Raw genomic sequence first — 23613 nt, 5'->3', positions numbered from 1 at the left:
ATAATGTTGGTGATTTTAGTTATAATCATGTAACTAAATCACTAAAGAAAATGCAAAATCAGCAAAAATAATTTTTCATTTCAATCCAATACTATTTTACAGGCCACTCTTTGCAAAAATATAGTCTTCCATTAAATTTTACTAGAATACAAATAAATTAGCCCTTATTTGAACCTCATTCTTGCCAACAAATGCATTTTTTAATAGTGTGTTGATGAAAAATATGTGATTAAAAAATAAAGAAAAGTTTTGAATTTGAGTGTAATATTATTTTAATGAAAAATTATATTTGAAATGGATCAAATCACTTTTGAAAAATTTATTTTGATGAAAATAATGAGGCTCAAACAAGAGCTCAATTTAGCATCAAATCATGGTAAATAACTTTACCACTTGAAGATTATAGATAAAAGGATCACCTTAGTACAAAATAATTGCTAAGATGTTCAAATCAAAAACTGCCCACTTACAGCTTCAGAAATCATATTAAACAATCCATGAGAAATGGTCATTTACACACAAATCATTCAAGATGACTTTAGATTATTGGAAAAATGGGTAATTTATGTGTAGATAAATTATCAAATAATAAATATAAATAACATAATTTTTTAATTGCATAAATTTAACAATATTATAGCAATATAAACATTATAATTCAATTATAAAAAGAGGCTCTCGAAGGGACCACCAACCGCCCGAATCACTGCTCATTTGAGCTACTGATGCCGGAATCGATCTTTTTCTGGATCTAAACCTTTAGAAATGCAAACTTTAGAGAGTTACGTAAAGGACGTTATCCTAAAATTGTGTTGCATCCTCTTTGTGCGAGTCTTTTGGCACTACACTACTCCAAAATAAAATTCATGTTGCTCATAGTTGGTTATCCTTCTGTGAACACGATCATAGGGAGATAAGTGGATGAATATTTATAAAGTTGCCAAATGTATATGGACATAAAATGCATATGAGGTACTTTCAAGTGATTTTAAGATATATTTAACGATGAAATCTAATCACCTTTTATTGGTAAAATTTCAACCCACATACATATCATTAAAATACAAGTTATAATATGTATTATGGTGTTTTAATTCTATGTTAAAATTGAAAATTAAAAGGTATTAATTTGAAAAGTTGAAACTTTTATACTTAAATTACAGCAGTTAGTAGTTTGTGAGGAGCGGACTTCTGAAGTTTTCAATCTCTAGCTCCTCCATTACTAAAATGTCGACCAAAATTGGAAGAAAAGTTGAAAAAAGAATTATTTGCACAAATCAGCTCATTTAGCTCCGATTTGGTCCTCATTATTTGAAACTTTAATGGTAGGAATAGTAACTTTTTCAAAATAATGTACAATTCAAAAGAAGAAGAAAATTTGGAATTATATAATATTATTTTATTAAAAATGTGCAATTAATAAGAATAGATAAAAATGAATTATAATTTTAATTGGAGCCAAACATGGAGGGCTTAGAAAAGAAAGAGAGCAAATTCAAGATTCTGATAAATCCACAAAAAATAAAATAAAAAAATCAAATCAAATTTTCAATTACAAATTTTACACGCTTTTATCAAAATTACTAAAAGTTTGAATTTAATCTAAGATCAAATGGGGGGTAAATAAAAGTAACCATTTTTACAAAACTTCTAGAGAACTGATAATTTTCAACTCAGGGCCAACCAGCTATCCTAAATGACAGCCTCCACACATAATCAAACACGAGATTTTTCAGATAAGTTATTATATATACACATGACATGCCCTTCACTTATATTTTCAAAAATCTTGTACTTTAAATCCTCGATCCACACAGTAAACTGCCTTTTTATATACATTAATCTTGAGTTGAGTACTGATTAAACCTTGTTTAAGAACTTTAAAAATGGCTTTGACTCAACAAAAGAAGTGAATTAATTTACGGCGACACACCGTACCCTAGCCTTCATCGCAAAACGAGGTTAATTAACCCACTGTTAGTTTAGAAATTAATTATAATCTACATATACTCATATTTGCTTTTATGTATAGATTATACGACACACGTAAAAAGTTTAAACATCAATATAAAGAGATCACATTATATACTTAAATTTAATATTTAATATGCCGTATCACATTTATATCATATTCGTATTTTCATTAAAATTTCATCACTTCATGTATAGATAAAAAGTGACTTAAATATTTTTAAACATAAGTTTTATTACACCTAACAACATCACAATCATAGGAAAAGTAAAGGTACCTAAATTTACCATAATAATAATTGATGTTTTTTTTTTAACGATATAATTATTTGAACAGTCATAAAATCGACAAAGATTTTCTTTTTTACCACGAACTCCTATTTAACAATGGAGAAGTGTTGACTATATAGGCCAGACACATGCAAGGGGTGGGTGATTTTTATTTTTATTTTATTTTTTAATAATTACCCACCCCCACCCATCTCAACATTAATGCTGGCCTGTACACACAGGGCGTGTACAGCCAGCAATAATCTTAACGATGACAAATTTTGCTATTGAACAGGTAGAACAGGTAGAATTAATATTGAAGTTAATATATCAAACATAAAGCAAAAATATGAAAATTGGTTTTGACATGTTGACATTTAGAAATAGTCATGATATTGTGGGACATAGAGGTAACACATTAAATGATAGAAAAAAAAATGTCGTTTCCAACTAAAAACAAATGTTTCATAAACTAATACTTTTTATTCCAAAGTAAAAAAAATAAAATAAAATGTCTTAACTATGTTTATTTTGTTTCAAAATCAATATATTTTTAATTAAAAACATTCAACAACAAATTTTATTTGTCATGTTTCCTTGTTATTAGTACACAACTAAGTTAAATCCTCAACAACAAAATTCATTATCAATCATTTTTCGTTTGTCGAACTTGCATTTTTAATTTATTAGTTCAACAATATTTTAAATCTCTTTATGAAAAAAAGTTTATTCCTTAGGAAAAGTTATGAAGGGAGAAGTGATATGAAAGAATAAGAATTTTCTTTTTGTTGCACAAAGCTCCACTACGCCAAAAAGGGACACTTCAATGGAGTCTTTATTTATTCTCCCTCTTTTCTTTTTTAGGGTTTCATCTATATTTGGTAGCCGATTAATGTATATAAATAATATTTTGACACTTTTTTTTAATAAAAAAAAAGGTTAAAACAATGAGAGTTTACTTGAAATGCAAACGACTTAAATATGTATTATCTAAAGGTTCAAACTCCAACAAATAGAGATTATAAGTTCGCAAATCGAATAACCGTGGACAACTCTATGTTCAAGTAAAATGCAATAAGAATTTATCGAGCTGAATAAAATTATGATTGAAGAGTTCAAAACTATTTCATTTCTTGATGTTAGCAATGCACAGTGGTCAAAGAGGATTATTTTCTTGTCGGGACCTTTTATTTTTTTCTCATGTGGGAATGAGATTTGATCTCCCATTGTTCCTCAATAGCTCAATGGTAGAGCGCATCCTTAATAATTACGTTTAATTTTGTGAATATTAATTGTTTCTTGGGATACCTTGGAATAGTGTGACTAAAACGTTCATGAATTGGGGACAAAAATAGTTGGGATCAAAAGTCTAAAAGATAGAAGAAAATCAAATCAAGATAAAGGGAATAAATTCTCATGGATCGCTCATAAAGATCTACCTTTAGGAGGCATCATAATTGGAATCATACGATTTTATTGTTCTCTTCCTTTTTCCACTGTCATTGATTACCATTGTAGACAAAATATATAAATTTTAAAATCAAATATTTAGTTGTTTAACTTTTAAATTGAAAAAATAAATCGTATACTTTTTTGCATTGATAAAATTAATAATTTTACTACGAGATGGTGCTGTCATGCACCAATAGGGTCATCAATATATCGATGTTGGGAGCGGCAGCTATAGCAATTAGTAAAGTCGGAATTAATATAACTTATTACGTCGATATGTCTATTTTTAGCATATTTACTTGATGAATATTAAGTCCCTGTTTGATGGCCATTATAAAGGGAAATTGAGAGAAAATGATATTTTAAATAATAATTTTTTGGAGAATGTGTGGTTAAAAAGCATGATTTTTTTTAATTTACGTGCCAAATTTTTTTTATGCAGGTACTCTGTATATTAATAAATTAATAAAACAAAATATTAAAATAATGTGACCTAACTTGCCTAAAATTTTTGGTGGTGCTTTCTTTTCATGACGTTCACATTACTCTCGTCATTCTAATCGAGTGACCATGAATAAGTAATTTAAAGTTAAAATGCATATTCAATGGTTCATCGGTCAATTTTGAACCTTACCATAACAATTGCAAGGTATAAATACGAAGCCAACGTATAACTTTTCTTTCCAACTAGTTCAATGCTTTAGTTCGTTATATGAATATGCATTTAGGCTTTTGATTCGAAGTATCAAATTCAATACAATTTCTATCCACAAAGGTTCGGAAAGCTTTTAGACTATGACATCCCCTATCAAGTAAGGGCTTAAAATATGGAAAGCGAGAATTTGGCTAAGGTTTTAATATTGTTTTTTCTCCTTGTAGAATTTTGGAGATATTTATAGATTTTCCAAACCTAAGGACATTTTAGTCCTTTGGCATTACTTGGACTCGTGTCACGTTATCGTTGACGAACATAAAACCAAATACAATTCTAAACGGTTATATGACACATGGTTATTGCTCATTGGTTTGGTTATTACTTTCACATGATTTTCTCAATTACTTTGCCCACATGTTCGTCTTACTTAGGTTTCCCTCATGTCACCATGTTGTTAATAAGATATTTGTACGTCTTCCTCTGAGTAGATGCTTCTTGTGAAATTGATTAATATGTGTTCGTTTGTGGTCCAATTCGTCCTCTGTCTAACTTCAGTTATGAGGCTTTATACCTAAATGTTCAATTCAACCTACATAGGCTTTTGGGGAGGTTTTGATACTAGGGCTTTGTGCTGGTGCACTCTGTTCTTGATTCAAATCTTTGATAATTTCAAGAATAAAACTTCTTGTATATAAAGAATTACAGAAAGTTTGCATGTAGCATGTAGCACAACTCAATACTTGACAATCTTCTAGTCATTTTTACTATTGTTGTCAAGACTAAGTATTCAGTATGTCGAATAAAGACCTTAATAAATACATTGCAGCTAGAACCAAACCCATAAATCGCTTTTGATTAAAAAAGATTGGAATAACATTATTGCCGAATATCATGAAACATGACTAGAATAAGATTAAGAGAAAGTTTGGGACTCATTTTCATGTAAAAATGTATTTTAGAATAGTAAATTAATGGGAAAATGTGTGACTGAAAAATAAGGAAATTTTTTTGATTTACGTGTAATATTATTTTAATAAAAAATGTGTGGTTGAAAAAAAGAAAAAGACAAATACATTTTGAAAAAAAATAGATACCAAACAAAGCTTAAAGAAAACATTAATAGTTCATTGTACAAATGTTAATACCGACTGTAGTGGCAGTTGAGAATGTCAAATCGTAAACTATAAAATAATAATTATTATTATTAATTTATTGCCAAATAATTCCAAACAATTACACGATTGCCAATAAAATAAATAAAACTACTAATCATGAGGAATAATACGTATAGGTTACCAACTTTAAACGGAAATCGCCTTTCCTAGTTTCCTTAAGAATAAAGAAAGAAATTGGTACTCCATTTTTATTTGCCTGTCAATTCTCTTTTCCTGCAGCATCTGCTAAGCATCTAATTCCTTTTTTCACTTTTGTGCTGTGGAATTTTTTTCCCCTCTCAGAAAGTGTTTTTTGGCATTGATTATTACAATACAACAGAAAGTTTATGCCCTTTTACTGTTCTTCATCCTCCAAATTTTTTCTTTCTTTTTCTCTTCTTGGGTATTTCTTTTCACACTTGAATGAAATTGGTTTTCATAGGGAATTCTCTTGCTTTAATTCCTAGGTTCTGCTCATTTAGCTTGAAAATATAATCTTTCTTGTTTTTTCCACTCTGAATTTTCTTCTTCCTTGGGTTCACATATTTTATTGAATCTACTAACTATTGGGATCTTCATTCCATGGGACTGTGTCATGGAAAACCCGTTGAAGCTCGACAAAATCTATCTGAAAATCCAATAATACCAGGTGAAATCAATGAACATACTCTGAATTCTTCAACTGGGAAAACACCAAAATTCCCATTTTACAGCCCAAGTCCCTTCAAGAACTCACCTGCAAATTATAGCATCTCTTCAACTCCTCTCCGCTTCCTTAAGCGCCCATTCCCACCACCATCACCAGCTAAACATATTAAGGCATTTCTTGCAAGGAGGCATGGTTTGATGAAGCATAATGAGGCTACTATACCTGAAGGGAGTGAGTGTGAGATTATTGCTTTGGACAAGAATTTTGGGTTTTCAAAGAATTTTATCAGCCATTATGAGCTTGGGGAAGAAATGGGAAAGGGACATTTTGGGTATACTTGTGCAGCTAAGGGAAAGAAGGGAAGCTTGAAGGGACAAGATGTGGCTGTTAAAGTTATCCCAAAATCAAAGGTCTGTCTTTTAATGGCAGAAAGTCTCTCTTGCAATTACTTTTGGTTTGTTGATTATAGATTATAATTATAATGTAATAGATAATATCAATATCTCCTGCCTTTTTTATAATATGACTCTTTTGCTCATCTTGCAAGCTTTCTGTCAGTTTCCATGTGCTGACAAGTCTCGGTTGATCGAAGTTCTTTTCTATTCTTTTATCCTTGATTGATTACAATTTGTTAGTGGTGATGTTAATTAATTTTCTTATTGTTTAGTCTTGCTTGTAATGCTTTTCAGACAGGAGGAGGCTTTGCTGCAACTATTCAGAACTCTCCTTTTTATGCATATTTTAGATTTTCTAAATGCGAAATAATTTTGATCCCACTTTTCTGTAAAGTATTTTTATTGAGTGTTCACACATCAGAGTTAGTTTTCTGTTGTGGATGATATACAAAAGGGAATCAGTGACTTCAAAACTGCCATTATTGTTCTTGTGAGAGTTTGAATTTGATGTAATAGCCAAGTTAATCCATAATTTGAACCCCCCCCCACCCCCCCCCAAAAAAAAAGAAAACAAAAGAGCGGAAAATCATCCCATGCTCATAATTGTTCTTTATATATTGATGTACATTACTAGCTAAAAAGAGTGTGAAAATTGATGTTCACTTCATCTGAATGAAATGAAAAAACATTTGTGCAGATGACTACAGCTATTTCCGTTGAGGATGTTAGAAGAGAAGTGAAGATATTACGTGCACTAACAGGACACGAGAACTTAGTGCAATTTTATGATGCATATGAGGATGAAGACAATGTATATGTTGTGATGGAGTAAGTTTATACTTTGAACTGTCTAGATCTCACTAATGTGGGTAGGTGCTTCTGCCATATTTCTTCTTATCTAATTGTCTTAAAAATATCTCCTAATTACTAGTGGCAAGACTCAGTATTTTGGCAGTGCTCAAAAGTATGTCAAACATAAATTTCGAGGAAAGTAATTTTTAAGCACCATGAAACATGCTTTAAATCATACAATATGATTTGACAAAGTTTAAATCCTCTTTTTCTCTTTTCCAATGTGTAAACCTCAGTTTACAACCATCTGTCACCTGGTGGCCATGCAGACTGTTTGAAGTCCATCCCCGACTGTCCTTGATGGGCCCCTAAATATGTGAATAAAGATTTGAACAGTGTATCGTGCTTTCTTTTGGAGTGGAGTGGTCTTAGGCTCTTATGTATAATTTGCATAGCATTCAGAACTCGAAGTTTTGGAGCTCATCTATGCTTTTTCCCCTTCTTTTGCAGGTTATGCAAAGGAGGTGAATTGTTGGATAGAATACTCTCTAGGTTATTTTAATGTTTTTCTTTTTCTATATTTGATGCATTAGTCTCTTGCTTCAATCCTTCTAATTAATTATCCACCTTTTGCTCTAGGGGTGGCAAATACTCAGAAGAAGATGCTAAAATTATCATGGTACAGATTTTAAGTGTAGTGGCTTACTGTCATTTCCAAGGCGTGGTTCACCGTGACTTAAAACCTGAGGTATTCAGCTACTGATATCTCAAAATCTGCTTTTTAAGTTACATGATGGCTTCCTCAGAAAATTAAACCTTTAAATTATTTTTTTTTTCCTGGCAAATATTCGTAAGGCCTCGCGTTTATTGAACAAGTCCATTCAATGCAAAAGCACCAAGGACCTTTTTCTCTTACACTGCCCTAGAATACATATTCGTCTATTGTGTTTTCATTGTTGAATCTCTTAAGAAGATTTCCATGGCCCTTTCTTATTGAGGAAAATTATAAATTTGACATAATTTAAAAGTTAGTCAGAAAATTAAACGACAAATTTTCATGATGGTGCTAGTTGGTTGATGTTATTGATGGAATGTGATAACTGATTGTTTGGGTTGAGCATCAGTTGGACTAAGAAACATATAAAGGCTGTTGCCTATTTCGGCTAATAGTTTATATCTTAATTTACAGACTAATTATTTTTGGAATGTATTTGGAAATGACCTCATGATTTTATATGCATTCATGTATCGGTTTGAGACACTCTTCTCCCTTACCTCCCCTTCCCTGTTTTGCCATGAGGGAGCCAGAGGTGTCTGATAAAGCCAGCACTATGGACACATTCGGAATGATGAAAACCAGTTTTGGGCGATTTTATACTTGTTCATATAGAATTGTCTTGCTGCAAGTATCCCCTGTTCTAAAATCTTCAATTTTAGATTTATTGATTGACATGTACATCTTGTAGAAGCAAACTTGGTCCGTCCGGTTTAAACCTGGATGTTGAATTGTAATTAGTACTTAAATTTCAATGTTTTGAACTGTCTTTTGATAATTCAGTGCCATTCATTATTTCTTGATCCTTTTTTGAGATAAAAAAGGTTAGATCGACAGATTTTCCATGCTCACATAACTAAATGTGTCCATATAGTGGATAGTATTCTCTTAATAGATGCGTGTTCCAAGGGGCACGATGCAAGAAGGAAAATTGACCTATTTTACTCTCTCATCTGCTTATAGAGATTTATCTTCTTTTTTTTTCTGACACTCTTTCTAAGTTTTGCTTCAGAATTTTCTCTTCACTTCGAAAGACGAGTCTTCCCCTCTGAAGGCTATTGACTTTGGACTATCTGATTACTTAAAGCCAGGTTAATTCTATCGCTAAGCCCTTGTTTGGTTTCCATTCTTTCTTCATTAAAATGAAAAATATGACCATTATTTATCACATGAAGCCACCAAATTTGAATTTCTCTCTCTTATGTAGGATCCGTAACAGCTATATTTTTCATTCTCATTCTTCCAAAAATGAGAAACAAACGGGTGCTAAATCTTTTGTTGCTTTTCTCATCATTGTGTTATATTAGAGTTGATTAATAAATATTTTTGCAGATGAAAGGCTGAATGATATAGTAGGAAGTGCTTACTATGTGGCACCTGAAGTTTTGCATAGATCATATGGAGCAGAAGCTGACATGTGGAGTATTGGTGTTATTGCTTATATTCTTCTTTGCGGAAGCAGACCCTTCTGGTCTCGGACAGAATCTGGAATCTTCCGAGCTGTCCTAAAAGCTGATCCAAGCTTTGATGAAGACCCATGGCCTTCTTTGTCTTCTGATGCTGTAGATTTTGTTAAAAGATTATTGAACAAGGATTATCGTAAAAGGCTAACAGCAGTTCAGGCTCTCAGTAAGTAGCTAGACATCGTTAAGTTTTGGTATGCAGTTTACGACAAGGCTGGATGATATTATATACTAGATTTTAGCTTCTTTTTCTTATTTGATTCTATCTTGTACCATCCATCCTCCTTACCTAACTTACCATAAATGTGCAACTTCTGGCAATGCCTGATTAAATCAAAACATTATTGCATTCGACTCTATGCATATTTTTGTTTCTTGTCATCGGCAAATTTTGTTAAAAGATGAATTTAGTCTGGAAAATGAAAGAAATTAATTAGCCCTTTGACTCAGTTCACCTAGAAATTTTGTCAGTGTCATGGTGTTTATTTTGGTGACATTATTCTAATACATATGTACTGATTATCTTGTTTAGGTCATCCATGGCTGGCCAGCCATCATGATGTCAAGGTACCTGTGGATATGATAACGTATAAGCTTGTAAGAGCTTATATATATTCTTCTTCTCTGAGAAAAACAGCTTTAAGGGTAAGTATATTTGGCTGTAAATAAGAACATTCTTTCTAAATTTAGTTGATAATCTGAAATAAGTACGAATCTATAGCAAGATATTTACTTTTAGTTGCTTTTCTTGTATGTTCATTTTATTGTGTTTACTTATCAACCTAATTCTTCATCGAATTTAGCTTCTGTTTAAGTAAATTGAAGTAATAGATTCAACTGAAGGAGGATAACTTATCGCAATTCTTTCATTCATTTATCTTCAGATAAGTAATGTTTATGTTCGGCAAACACATTAATGTTTAAATCATATTGTTTGATTGAAATATCTGCTCTGCTACTGTAACAGGCTCTTGCAAAAACATTGGCAATACCACACTTATCCTATCTCCGAGAACAGTTCGGTTTATTAGGGCCAAACAAAAGTGGATTTATATCCCTTCATAACTTCAAAATGGTCAGTTTTCTTTCCACCTGAGACACGCAAATCCACCATCTATCCACAAAAGAAAAATAAAACAAACAAAAACAGGAGGCTTCTATGTTTTCTCTATCAATCTTAATCCTTTGTAAGCAGGCTGTGGCAAAGAACTCGACAGAGGCAATGAAGGATTCACGTGTTCTTGATTATGTCAATATGGTAAAACTTTCAGTAACCTTTCTGTTCAAATGTTTCTTTTCTTAAAGCATATTTGGGAAGTATTTTTAAATGGTTTTGTTTATAAATAGATATAAATGAGTGGTGGATAGGTGGGAAGTACTTGTGGGTCCCACAAAATGAAGAACATGTTTATAAACATGAATCAAAAATAGGCTTAGTTTTAGGTTTATAACCGCTCGGCACAGTTTACTATGATATGAGTTATGAGAATTGCTTATGCATTTTCACCTGCCATGTAGGTGAGTTCTCTTCAATACAGAAAATTGGATTTTGAAGAATACTGTGCTGCAGCAGTAAGTGTATATCAGCTGGAAGGAATGGAAAGTTGGGAGCAACATGCACGCCGTGCCTATGAGTTTTTCGAGAAGGATGGTAACCGGGCGATTATGATAGAAGAACTTGCCTCAGTATGCTCTCTCTCTCTCTCTCTCCCTCTCTTGTGGCCTTCTTCTTGACTTTTGGTGACGTTTAATGATTTATGCCCCTCGTGGGACGTTGGAATTGAACTGTTTTCTTTAAATTAGAAATCTTCTCAAGTTTGTTACTAATGGCTTTAAATTGTTGAAGTTGTTAATACATTATGTTTCAAATTCTTATTTTCGCTTTCCATACTAGTTTAAAAAATCATCCGACATTCATCTTCTCTCGAAACAGGAGCTTGGACTTAGTCCATCTGTTCCCATTCACTTAGTTCTTCAAGATTGGATAAGACACTCAGATGGGAAGCTCAGCTTCGTGGGGTTTGTCCGACTTCTTCATGGAGTTTCTTCACGCTCACTTCAGAAGGCTTGAAATATGCTCCAGCTATACATCATTTTCTAACGATGAAGTAACTCTGCAGAAGGTTCATCTGATTCCGGAGGCTTTGATGAAGTAACTGTGCAGAAGGTTGATGAAAGTCGAAAGCCACAGCCAGTTGCAGCTAATTTACAGTTGTACTTGTTTCCTTATAGTTTTCCTTTACTCCCATAATTTGGTGGGGTTGAAATTAGAGTAATGTACAGCTGAGTAGATCACAAAATGTGTTCATGGCTAGAAAAAGAAGTAACTTTTGTGTCTCCTTTTTTTGGGTTGTATCCCTTGTGTACCCTTTGAGTTTAGCTTCTTAATAATTTGTAATTCATGATGTAGAGGAGGTTTTTTATGTAGCAAACAATGGAACTCATGTTTTTTCATATGTATTTGTTTCATGTTGCTTAATCGTTTTTTCGGTGTTCTGATAGTCTCGAGTTCATATACATTTGACATGATGTTTAGCGATGTATAACTTTGTCTCATATAAAACTTATCAGTTGTGATCACAAATTTATGGCTCTCCAACTGTATAAACGGAAAGTTAATAGTTATTTTTTTTTAAATGCAAATGGAACGAATGATTCAATCTCCTACCTCGCGATAAAAAGGAGAACATATATCATAATTTTTGGAACAATGTTAGAAATTTTAAAAAATTAATTAAATTTAAATATTCGATTCGTCTAACTTTTTTATTTATTGATTACTTATTGAGGCTCAACTTAAAAATGGATTAGAATGAAAAATAATCTTGTATAGCCCAATTATGGGGCATGTATATTCAAGTGTGACCCGTGCCTGTCCAAGTCTTATAAATAGAGGGTGCTAAGGTTTTCTTACGCTGTATTACGCTATAAATTGGTCGAGGCAAAAAGGGGGACATATTCATCACCCGTTGGCACCAGTTTATCGTGTTGCAGTGATTTCTACTCGAGTTCTTTATCACCAAACTTGGAAGGTAGTATCGGATTCTATTAGTGTAAAAAGGGGCTTTATATGTTGAAATCATACTCGATCTGATTGTTGTGAATGATTTTATTCCGTCTCAACTCCTTATGATTTATTTATTTTTCTGAAAATTTAGTTTCTTGATGGAAATCTTTGTCTGGCAACGGTGATTTTTCGACAACATTTCTCCGGAATTTTTAATGCGTCCGTCCCTGTGAAAAATTAATTGTTATTAAATCTGTCTAAATTGATTTTGAAATAAATAACAGGAATTTTAAACCCGCTATCAATGAAATTATTTTATCTTATCAAACTAATTTAAATTTTTATTAGATATTTTTTTATATCTGTTATGTTTTTCTTTTTCATTTTTCTATGGGTGATCATTAAACTGGAAATAAAATGGTGAATGCAACTCTGTAAGCTATTCTATAAACATTTCTTGTATTGAATTCTGAAAAGTACGTGAATATTCTTTAGTGGTAGCAAGGAGCGGCATGAAAGAGTCAAGCTAGTTGCAATTTATGTCACCACTCAATTGGAGAGCAATTTCATTTTTCTGAATGTAATTATATGGGAACTCATAAGTACCTTTACTTCTAGTTTTAACAAATGATTTCTTTATGGCCGGTTAAGGGTGTTATCTTTACTGTGGAAACAGGCAAGTATATCCAGTGTAGTAGGTGCTACTTTGACTTTGTGATATGCCGTATCTGGTTCGTGAGCATTTGTTTATTGGCAACATTGGAGACGCAGCCGAGATTCTCCAAAATGGAAGCGACGAAGTCACACACATACTATCCGTTCTCAGTTCAGCATCCATTTCCTTTTTTTCAGAATGGCGTAGCGGAGTCTCAATTCCAAGTAAAGAAATTCGAAATGTTTATGTTGGGGGTACTAGATCAGAGGATGATGCATGTGATGGTTCAAGTAGTTCGCTCTCACCAAATAAGCTTCTATATGCTTTGGAGTATGCGGGAAAAGATTTGAAGTTTGTGAGGATGGCTGTGCCATTGAGAGATATGGAGAATGAAGATTTGCTGGACTATTTGGATGTTTGTTTGGATTTTATTGAAGAAAGTAGGAAAGCAGGGTCTGTTTTGGTCCACTGCTTTGCTGGTGTATCAAGGAGGTATAATTCACAGTTCACACTTTGATTCTTGAGTTTGTTATGTTAACCTTGGAATCTTGCTTGTAGTTTTCTTTCAAAACATAATTTTTTTTGTCAATCATAAAGTTTGCATTTTTATTTTACTAGGCTGATAAAGTTAGCCACTTTAGGACTCTTTAATGTTTTCATAAAATTAAAAATTATACATATACAATTTGGTATATTGTTATCAATATTTGTATTAAAGAGCTTTTGAACATCAGTGTTCAATTTTTTATGTTTGAGTGTTACAAGGAGAAAGATATTCAACCAAAACTGATTCTGTAAGAGAGTATTGGGTTTTCCCAAGAACTTCTATTGGATTTGGTTCTGGAACAATGGACTCTCATTATTTCTTAGAAAAAGCTTTTGCTTACGGCATTTATAAGCTCGCAGGAGAACAAATGATTATGCTTTTAATGGAAATATTCTTTTTCTGAAATTCCCTCTAATCCCCTAACATACTCCAGCTTGCTAGTTTCCACGGGCTATTCCATTATGGTAGTCCAGTTAACCCAGCCTAGTTGATAATTGTTATTGTTTGACTCCTTGCATTAACTCTCCTTGAATGCTAGGTTATTATATACACACATAAACTTATTTATCGATATCCTTTTTTATGATCATTGATGAGTTTTTATAAAAATGTTCTAAAATACATGCAAGGTATAATAACCTAGAATTCTTGGAAATCAAGTGAAATTACTTTGATATTGGCTATATCTAAGCTTATTAATAATGGATTAGTATATGAATCTGCTTTTGGCACTTTGTTTGATATAGTTCTACATCTACTTAAGTATCAAATGATAATATCTTTTTCGAGTACATCAAGATTGATAATTTTCTTTTGAAACATGTATCCAATGGAACGAAGATTTTATCCATAGATAGGCCGTTCATAAATATTGCATTCGTGTAGCTAATCTCATATGAGCTTATGCTTTTTGGGGTGACGTTTGGTTGAAAAATGTATCTCAAGAAACAAAGACCTATTTATCCATGAATTTGATCTTTTGAAGTGTTACACGCGCGCACATACACACACGCTTAATGCACTATACTTAATGTAATATGATTTAATGCTCTATTATAACTTTAGAACTTATTAATTTGGTCAGGATATTTATTCAAGTAATTAAATACAATAACTTGAATATTTTGTCGCTTCTTTGTTAGATTTATCACAGAATCTATGGAAAAATTAATGCAAGTAGACATTTTGCAACCACGAAAAACTGCTTGCTTGCCATTGCATGGTCAAGGTTACTCTTAGTTACTCTGCTATTTGAATGCATGGCATCCTTGAATAGGTCAGAGAAGACACGTTGTAATTGATTGTGTTCTCTGCTTTGTCAAGCCCTGAGGGTTTACACCCTTCTTTGCCTGTGTTCATTACAGTGCAGCTATCATTACAGCATACCTGATGAGAAGTGAACAACTATCACAAGAAGGTGAACAATCAAAATATTAGTTTATGGTTTTGGAATTTCAATATGGTATATGTTTGTGTTTTAAGTTTTTTTCTGTCAAAATCTTAGGCTCCTATGGATTAGCTTGAATATAATGGCAATTAATTCATATTTTCGGTCTTCCTTCACGTTTCTTCTTTTCTTGTACATTTTAATCTTTTTCCATCTATTTTCTAACTTTTTCCTGTATTTTGTGCTAATTCTCCAGATGCAATTGAATCCTTACGGCAAAGCTGTGAATTTGTCTGCCCAAATGATGGTTTCCTGGATCAGGTTATACAAGTGCTAACCTGTCAATATAGTGACCTTTCAGAATGAGTCTCAGCAATTAGGTTCTTTACCTTTTCGATGATTTCTATCTCTTTTCCTTCTATGTTTGCAGTTGAAAATGTTTGAACAAATGGGCTTCAAAGTTGATCGTGCTAGCCCCACATACAAGCGCTTCCACTTAAAAGTACTAGGTTGAATGTTTATCTTATGACATTTGATATCATGTTTCTTGATTCTTTATCTTTTAGTGTGAAGACTAGTTTGTTTAATTTAATTTATTCACACGTTTATTGTTTATTATATTTTACTTAATGTTATGAAGCCTTGAATTTTCTAAGGGACCTGATGTTTATTGGAAAGTGATAACTGCAAATTTATGCTTGGTTCATTTGTGATTATACTACATGCTGGAGAAAGTGATCTTTCTCTCACCTGTGACAAAGGATAAGAAGCAATTTTACCTTGTTTGTCTTAAATTGGCATTACATAATGGAAGATAATGAAGCAATTTTTGATGTGAATGGTTGAATATGGTTACGACACAGGTAGAGATGATGCTTCTGACAAGAAATAGACAGATTTCACCTTTATCGTTCATGTATACAGCCTGCATAAAAAGTATATTTATAGATTTAGTTTTTAATAAAAAAATTATGGCTTGAAATATTAAATATACTTTTTTATTCCAGCTGTTGATTCTGTATGTTGCATATCGAAAATTTTCTTCCTTTTCATGTGTAGTTGTGTGTTATTTCTCTAAATGTTGTATGAAGATTTAAGTAAATGAGGCATGTCCACTGGTAAGATATTTTCCAGCTACTGGTGGTAACTGCTCCTGTTTCTTAGATTTCACTCAGCATGGAGAAATATGTATTCCAATTCTTTTCTTTTTCTGGTATCACAATCCTGTGTAGAACGGATGAATAAAAATACAAGCTTTTGAATCTTATCAGCTGATTACATCCGCTTAACCAACACAAGACTGTTTGCATTAGTTCAAAAATAGTTTTTTTACGACTTCCGTACTGAGCTACTGCCATTCCCTTATATCAAGTTTCATCTAATTTGTTTTGATACCTATTGACCATAGAAGTTTGCCCTTTTAATAGTGAAATTTACCAGTGCATGGCTCCCAACCATATGTTTGTTGATAATTCATGCCTTGCTTCGAGTAAATCCTATTTTTGTTCAAAGTGATTGATGAATATACATGGAAACTATCAGATACATGCATAATGTGAATTCTCCTTGGTACATTTTAATTGGTATTCTTCTCATAGAAAGATGATGCAAGCATATGTTTTCCTATGCGGGCTCTATCTTTCTTGAAAAAAAGCAGAAGTTTTACCTTTTGTGGTTTTAAGGATTATTCAATGCCATATTGGTATTCTGCGCCTCATAACAGGTGATTCCTACCACCGTGGGGAACTAATTGATAATTCCAAGTTTGGTGCTGATCCTGGCTTGCCAGCAGAAAATGTTTCCTCCGAGGTTGAAACATCACATGATAAAGAAGCATCTACTCCTACTCCTGTGTACCGTTGCAAGAAGTGCCGCAGAGTTGTTGCTTTGCAAGAAAATGTTGTAGACCATGTTCCAGGAGAAGGACAGTCATGCTTCGAGTGGCATAAAAGGAGAAGTGGAAACATTTTTAACAAAGCTGGTGATGATGAATGTTCTTCTATCTTTGTTGAACCTCTACGTTGGATGACAACAGGTACTATATTTCAACTTTTTAACTAGAAATTTTGGATATCTTGTGCATATAATGAGCAGACGTGGCCGGGCTTAGAAAGTTCACTTATAGGTTACTTGTAATTTAGTTAAATAAAGTTCTAAAGTCATCGAGTTTATTATTTATCAAAATTGAGAATTATCACATTAATTAATTTGACAGTAAGGAAAAATTTATTTTTTTTTAAAAAAGGAACTTTTTAATTTAAAAGTAAGTTATATAATCATTTCTGGGATCTAATTAAAGTTATTTAATCATTTATGGGATCAAAGTAACTTTTACTTATTTTCAACCTTAGCCAAACATGCTTAAGCCTTTTAGCTTGTCAACTTAGCTATGGATCCCATAGTCCAACCTGTCTATTCTTGATTTACATTTGGTGAAACATGGTTTTACATGATTTCACTGCAAAATTGGTTATGCATCATTATCTTTTCGATCTTTCCTATTTAGTCACTTTTTATTATCATGCTAAGGGCTCTGTGAATATTTGAAATTTCAGCTTTAGTTCAATGTATTTTTAACTTAATTCTAACTTCACCTTTTACTAGATATGCGCGTCATATTTAAATTATTGGGTTTTCTGATGTTGTGCAGTCAAAGAAGGTGCACTTGAGGGCAAGCTGTTATGTGCCCAGTGTGAAGCTCGCTTAGGTTACTTCAACTGGTCTGGCATTCAGTGCAACTGTGGAAGCTGGATCACTCCAGCCTTTCAGCTTCACAAAAGCCGAGTAGACATCAGCACCATGTAAAATTTCTCATAGATTGAGAAATGGATTGCACCCATATGTTGTGTTTCCTTGCTTTTACATTTTGACAGGAATAAATCTCATATGCTGGCACCATATTTTGTCGAGGGTGCCAATAATACAAGGTTCCAATTGTTCGACAATTTTGGATTAGACGCGTGTGAAACTCATGCGTAGTGATTCAGAGTTGCTCGAGCAATTAATTGATACTGTAAAACCTGCCTCTGAGATACAATTGCTCCTTTTTGTTTGATGAAAATCTTTGAAAAAAAAATTGGAAGTATTAAATAGCATCAATGTATGTGGACATTCAATCTTTTGATATTACTCAAGAGGGATCCTCTTTGTAAATTTATATCGAATTTTATGATACTTTCCTTATGTTTGATTTACTCTTGATCTTTGATGCAGAGTACGAGAATTTGAAGCAATAAGCTAGCACAGCATGCTATAGAAATAACTATGTAATATATAATCAAGAAAACATTGTGTGGATTTCTTGGATCTTTTGTGGCATGATACAGTCTTGACACTGTAATTTACCTCTCGTTTTGGCCTCCATTCTCCTTTTCATTCTTTCTCTCTCTTTTATTTTCAACTACACAATCTTCCATAAAATAATATTACACGCAAATTAAAAACTTTTCATTCTTTTTCAACTACAAATTTTGAGCATTGCATCCTTAACAAACATGCCACTAGTGTACTGAGCATGTTCCTTGTTAGCACAAATTCCCCCCTCCAACGTATAAGTCAACTTATAAGCCACCTCAAGCGGATTATACCTTTGTAAATTGGAAATTTGTGAGTAAGAGAAATGAAACATAAGTGAGAATCTAAAATCAACATTCTGTATATTCAGAAGTTCAATTTGTTAATAACCTGAATGATCAAACAACTATACACATTAAAATCGATGCCTCCAAGGGCGTTAACGGTCAATCAACTATAGACGAGAACATATCTTGATTTGAGTACACCTTTCGTTCTCCAAAGCCAAGTTATTGTCAGCTCAATGTGCCTGTGACTCGAGAAGGATGTTGGTGGCGGCATTAATGTCATTTCCGGCATGAATCAGTGCTTGCCTAGCTGGGTTCCTCTCGAACCCCATAGAAACCAGTGTGGCAATCAAGTCCTCAGCTGGCTCTATTGTAGACGACAATGATGCAGGATAGTTCCTCTGAAACCAAGAAAAGTTCAATTCTTGGAAAATGCCAAAGATGTGGATATAGATTTGATACTGCTTCCATGTGCATCCATGCATAAAATAGAACCTTATATAATAGTTGCATGATCAGTTTCAAATAATTTATACGTGCAATTTTTTGTTAAATTGTCATGGTGCTTGCGTTAAAATCTCCCTCAAAATATTTATGCCGTAGCACAAATTGAGAAAAAATTTAAATTCATGAAGATGAATCTACGAGGGCTATGTGAAGACTGGTTCTGCTTCAGTAATGGAAGGTGAGGTAATAGATTAAAAGGAAACGAATTGTGCAACTTCGCATTAAGAGCCATAAAAATATCAGATGAATATGTTTTCCATGACTTCACTGTGATTTTGCGAACTTCTATCATATAAACTAACAATTGAAACTTTTCCAAACTAAAATATGAATGCATATGCCGATGCTGAAAATCAAACTTTATACTTGCCTCCACTGCCTGACTTGCTTGGAATGGTGAACTTCCCAGGATATTCCTAGCTGCTGCAGTGGGTGATGTACTACCCCTGAATGGCCAAGAAAGCCCCGAAAAGAACGAGGCAATAAATTCGGGAAACTGAAAGAAAAGCAGATGAAAAGTCATGCATAGCAGCTTCAATACACGAGTAACACTTCATGCAGTTTTGTCAAAGGCAATGGCATATATGAAATGGATAAAACTAAGCTTCTATTTGGCCCCTATTTTCTAAAACTTATTTTCAACCACACATTTATAGAAGCCACAACTTTTATCAACTTTTCAACAACAGATTTTATCAACTTTTATTGAAATTACTAAACATCTGATCTTAGAACAACACCACAGGGGCTAAAGAAAAAAGATTCGGTGCAACCTTAATCTTGCGAACATGAAGAACATTTAAGCGATACATGAAACCCGCAAGAATACCGCAGATCCCAGGTAACATAGATTTTTTCCAGGATGACAGAAGAAGCTGCAAGATAAATATGCAGATGACATTCGGCATTAGATCAGATGAGTATCCAAATTGGGAGAAAGAAAAAGAAGAAAAAGGATACAGTCATGCTTAGTATGCATTACCTGAAGACCAGCTAAATAAATAAAAGTCTTGTCAGAAAAGTGGAGACTGAAAACTCGAAACCTTGTTGAAACTGGAATGTCGAAATAGAAGGGTATAAACGAAGAAAATATAAGACCATAGGGTCCTGATGTGAGTATGGTCAAGGAGGGATCTGCCCAAAAAATAAAGATTAAGGATAAGAATAAAAACTACCAATCATATATATAAACGGAAATAGGTGAATATATTTCAGATAGGTTATGGTCCCTCACTCCTGCACCGGTATCAACAAACACATAAGTAAACAGTAAAATGAACAATGAAATGGAGGATATACGAAAAAAAAAAAAAATGAAGAAGAAAGATAGAAAGAAAGAAAATCCATAAAATAATTGAACACCACAAGTTCTCAATTATCCCAATCTTTCAGATATATAATCAAGAATACTACAGTTATCATGATACAACAGGAAAAAGAGAAAAAAAGGCCATAATTTCCCAATATTATCTTTTCTTTTGTTTTTTTACATTTTTAGATGAGCCATATGATCAATGTATCAAGAATGTCAATGATACAAGCTCTTTAAATTGTCAGATCTACTAGGACCTGGCCCATTAAACCATGTTAATCTAATTATAATATTATTTATACAATTTAGCATTCATCAAATTCAAGAGAGTAAGGCATAATTATTTCAAGGAAAAAAGGAAGAAGAATACTCGAGCCAGTTTTATATATGATGTCAAATGATTAAAGATTCTAGCGCTTCACAAGAACGTTTCCAAGGATACTTGATATTACTGTCATAAATGTAACCTCGAGCAGGCAGCCAATAAATGTCATTGAAGGAAGGAAAAGATAAAGTTAATGCCACGGTGCATACCTTTGAGTAGTTTTAGTGCGAGGATTTCGAGCAGTAAAGAGACGATGACAGAAAACAAGATAAAGACCTGCATTAAAGATATTGATATGGGAAGGTCAGGAACATGTTGGTAAAAAGAGATAATTAATGCGCCATAGCTCGTTCATTTGAACTAATCAAGCAAAGAGTGGTCTTAAAAACTATAAAATATAATGGTGGATCCAGCATTAATATGTTGTTAAAAACTAAGAAACCATTAGCATAGAATTTTTCTCAAGTATAAACTTACGAAAATATTATGTCAGCGTTGTCCAGTGGGAAAATCTATTTTTCAGCATAAATAGAGCAAGAAGTTCATCAATGTTTGCTGAATGTTCAATTCTGAGACACTTGAAAAAGAATTTAATAGTCAATTTTTCATTTGCATACGAAGGCAAATATTCTTCAAAATAAACAGCAAGGATCAACTTGAATATCTGACATGCCTACAGGTCAACAGCAAGTTGAAAGAAATCAATGACATTTTTCTCTCTCATTCCTTGCATTGCATTCATAAGGAGACATCTCAGATTGTTGGAACTTAAGACTCAAACCATAACATATTGTTTAAGACTAAAACCGTAACATAATGTTTTTTAATGTCTGTTACAGCCAATATAAACTTCATGAATAACACCTAAATGACAAGTTTAGGGTAAATAGAGCCTTACAGAATATTTGTTTGAACCAATTTGTCTCTCAAACATACGGAAGTAATACAGCAGATAAATTCCAAAAAGTAGTTCTGGTGTGGACGAAAAGGCAAAGACTGATGCTATCAGCTTCCATATTTGAAGTTTCTTGAAAATATCCTGTCACGAGAAGACCAATAAATTAATGCTCCTTTGCAACCTATAATTAAAAGAGCAGGAAATAAAACTCAGTGCTAAACGTGTCAACTCTATTTGTTTCTGCATTTCACTATTAAATTCACGGTTTAAACATCAGAGCTTCTGTCACCCTAGTTATTTGTTTGGATCAATGAAAATAACACAAAGATAACCCAAGTTCATACCAAGAAACCGATACTTGAAAACATAAGGTTGCCTAAGACTAAGATTTCAACCCAAAAGCACTTTCCTATCCTGCATGAATAACTAAACTACTGCAACTGTAAGAATGCTGCTTGTGAGAATTAGAAATCAAAACATAGTTAAATCACAGCCAAACAAAAATATTGAATATAAAATTTAAAATGAGTAGGCTCCAACTTAAAATATCAATCTATAGTCTGGAATATGGGATACATATGGTGGGAAAGACGAAAAATGATTACAATTGGCTTCATCTAGTAACAAGGCAAGTTCATCTTCTTTGTACTCGTCTGATAGAGTAATAACGACCAAAGATCCACACACTTATGAAACAGGGACAGGTTTGGATATGAACTCAATCATTACCTAGGCACCTAGGGAAAGAGTTAAGTTGTCTAAATCTCAATTGTAATCAGTATATTCTCTACTTCTCAGGCAGCATGATTATGAAATAATATGAGCATCAAGTTAAAAGCTTCACATGCTATACTAGAAGATTATACCATAAGCTTCAATCTAAACAAGAAACTTAACTGAAACCAATTACCAAAAACTAAAATTAACAAAATTAAAATCAAAATACAATGAGCAAGGATAGAATGGAAAGAAACCCATAAAGCTTCGAGGTGAAAATCAAAGAGCAACAGAGCTCACGAAATTACTATCATAAATCAAAATGAAAAGCAAACAGGTAGAATGTCAATGAAACTAATTAAAAATATAACTAAAGACCTAGAAATACTGTCGCAAAAAGAGTACCTGATAGGACCAACCAACGTTGCCGGAGCGACCTTGAATCCCAAATAGGATCGTGAGAAGGGCAGTCGCAATTATTATCGTCCTTGTCACCGGCGCGTTGTCTGTAAAACAAAATCAACATTATCACATTTTTTTTATACAGATTGCACAATAAAAAATTTATTCCAAAGAAGAAGTGAGTAAAAGAACATGTAAAAACATGTAGTTAATTGAAATCTTTAATGGGAAATTATGGAGAAAAACGTACTGAAACCAGATGGGCCGCCGTTCATTTTCCGAATGAACCAACGACTTCTCTTGCTCGTGCTGTCTCTCTCTCTCTCTCTGTATATAAACTATATATCTTGTATGTAAATTGATGTATTTATGATCTTGATCGTCTTTCTGTTGGCTGTTTTCTAATGTATAATTCTCTCTCGACTTTTCCGTCTCCTATTATGTCTGGTAAACGGATTCGGAGCCAGTCCACTTTGCTTTTGGATCCTCCATGGCTGAAAATTTGTATTCTTTATTAAAAATCTACTTTTGTTTTTCTTTTCTGTCACTTTTTTGTTTTTTCTCCCAAATAAATAATACATTTTTTTTCTGATAATCTAATTTTCAATTGTATAAATTCAAGTACCAATAATGTGTAATATAAATTCATTGATCGATAAATTTATGATAGATCTTAATATTTGAATTAAATTTAAAATT

At 32.9% G+C, this 23613-nt stretch overlaps 3 protein-coding genes across 4 annotated transcripts; 2 read left to right on the top strand and 1 right to left on the bottom strand.

Moving 5' to 3' along the window:
• Positions 1–5699: 5699 nt before the first annotated feature.
• Positions 5700–12032, top strand: LOC111373996 (CDPK-related kinase 7-like). The gene is made up of 11 exons (XM_022996597.1): positions 5700–6561; positions 7244–7374; positions 7849–7890; positions 7978–8086; positions 9126–9204; positions 9446–9742; positions 10109–10221; positions 10544–10651; positions 10772–10834; positions 11095–11262; positions 11510–12032. The coding sequence occupies exons 1-11, from the start codon at positions 6085–6087 to the stop codon at positions 11645–11647; spliced, it is 1725 nt and encodes a 574-aa protein (XP_022852365.1). The 5' UTR covers positions 5700–6084; the 3' UTR covers positions 11648–12032.
• A 430-nt stretch (positions 12033–12462) lies between these two features.
• On the top strand, positions 12463–18346 carry LOC111373994 (dual specificity protein phosphatase 12-like). 2 transcript variants are annotated; one of them, XM_022996595.1, is made up of 8 exons: positions 12485–12608; positions 13079–13163; positions 13260–13730; positions 15150–15202; positions 15429–15493; positions 15603–15681; positions 16896–17207; positions 17823–18346. In XM_022996595.1, exons 3-8 carry the CDS (start codon positions 13303–13305, stop codon positions 17975–17977), a joined length of 1092 nt encoding a protein of 363 aa, XP_022852363.1. In that variant the 5' UTR covers positions 12485–12608; positions 13079–13163; positions 13260–13302; the 3' UTR covers positions 17978–18346. The 2 variants fall into 2 exon arrangements, with proteins under 2 accessions (XP_022852361.1, XP_022852363.1); XM_022996593.1 differs by lacking the exon at positions 13079–13163 and having other exon boundaries at positions 12463–12608; positions 17823–18329.
• Positions 18347–18792: 446 nt separating this feature from the next.
• Positions 18793–23397, bottom strand: LOC111373995 (rhomboid-like protein 20). The gene is made up of 8 exons (XM_022996596.1): positions 23165–23397; positions 22918–23018; positions 21796–21936; positions 21107–21173; positions 20243–20394; positions 20034–20135; positions 19631–19756; positions 18793–19154 (listed from the first exon to the last, which is right to left on the bottom strand). Exons 1-8 carry the CDS (start codon positions 23187–23189, stop codon positions 18987–18989), a joined length of 882 nt encoding a protein of 293 aa, XP_022852364.1. The 5' UTR covers positions 23190–23397; the 3' UTR covers positions 18793–18986.
• Positions 23398–23613: the final 216 nt, after the last annotated feature.

The sequence above is a fragment of the Olea europaea genome, unplaced genomic scaffold, assembly GCF_002742605.1.
Source record: "Olea europaea var. sylvestris unplaced genomic scaffold, O_europaea_v1 scaffold119, whole genome shotgun sequence".
In the NCBI taxonomy this organism is placed as follows: Eukaryota; Viridiplantae; Streptophyta; class Magnoliopsida; order Lamiales; family Oleaceae; genus Olea; species Olea europaea.
This window is presented reverse-complemented; position numbering and strand designations above follow the sequence as displayed.

Excerpts from the sequence above, each read along its gene's own strand:
- LOC111373996 (XM_022996597.1), top strand. The coding sequence starts at position 6,085 with ATGGGACTGTGTCATGGAAAACCCGTTGAAGCTCGACAAAATCTATCT. Across the intron at positions 6,562-7,243 it reads AAGTTATCCCAAAATCAAAG|ATGACTACAGCTATTTCCGT; the intron begins GTCTGTCTTTTA and ends ACATTTGTGCAG. Across the intron at positions 10,652-10,771 it reads CCCTTCATAACTTCAAAATG|GCTGTGGCAAAGAACTCGAC; the intron begins GTCAGTTTTCTT and ends CTTTGTAAGCAG.
- LOC111373994 (XM_022996595.1), top strand. The coding sequence starts at position 13,303 with ATGCCGTATCTGGTTCGTGAGCATTTGTTTATTGGCAACATTGGAGAC. Across the intron at positions 15,203-15,428 it reads TGAACAACTATCACAAGAAG|ATGCAATTGAATCCTTACGG; the intron begins GTGAACAATCAA and ends CTAATTCTCCAG. Across the intron at positions 17,208-17,822 it reads TCTACGTTGGATGACAACAG|TCAAAGAAGGTGCACTTGAG; the intron begins GTACTATATTTC and ends GATGTTGTGCAG.
- LOC111373995 (XM_022996596.1), bottom strand. The coding sequence starts at position 23,189 with ATGAACGGCGGCCCATCTGGTTTCA. Across the intron at positions 21,174-21,795 it reads TTGGTTCAAACAAATATTCT|GTCTTTATCTTGTTTTCTGT; the intron begins GTAAGGCTCTAT and ends TCTTTAATGCAG. Across the intron at positions 20,136-20,242 it reads TTTATTTAGCTGGTCTTCAG|CTTCTTCTGTCATCCTGGAA; the intron begins GTAATGCATACT and ends TTTATCTTGCAG.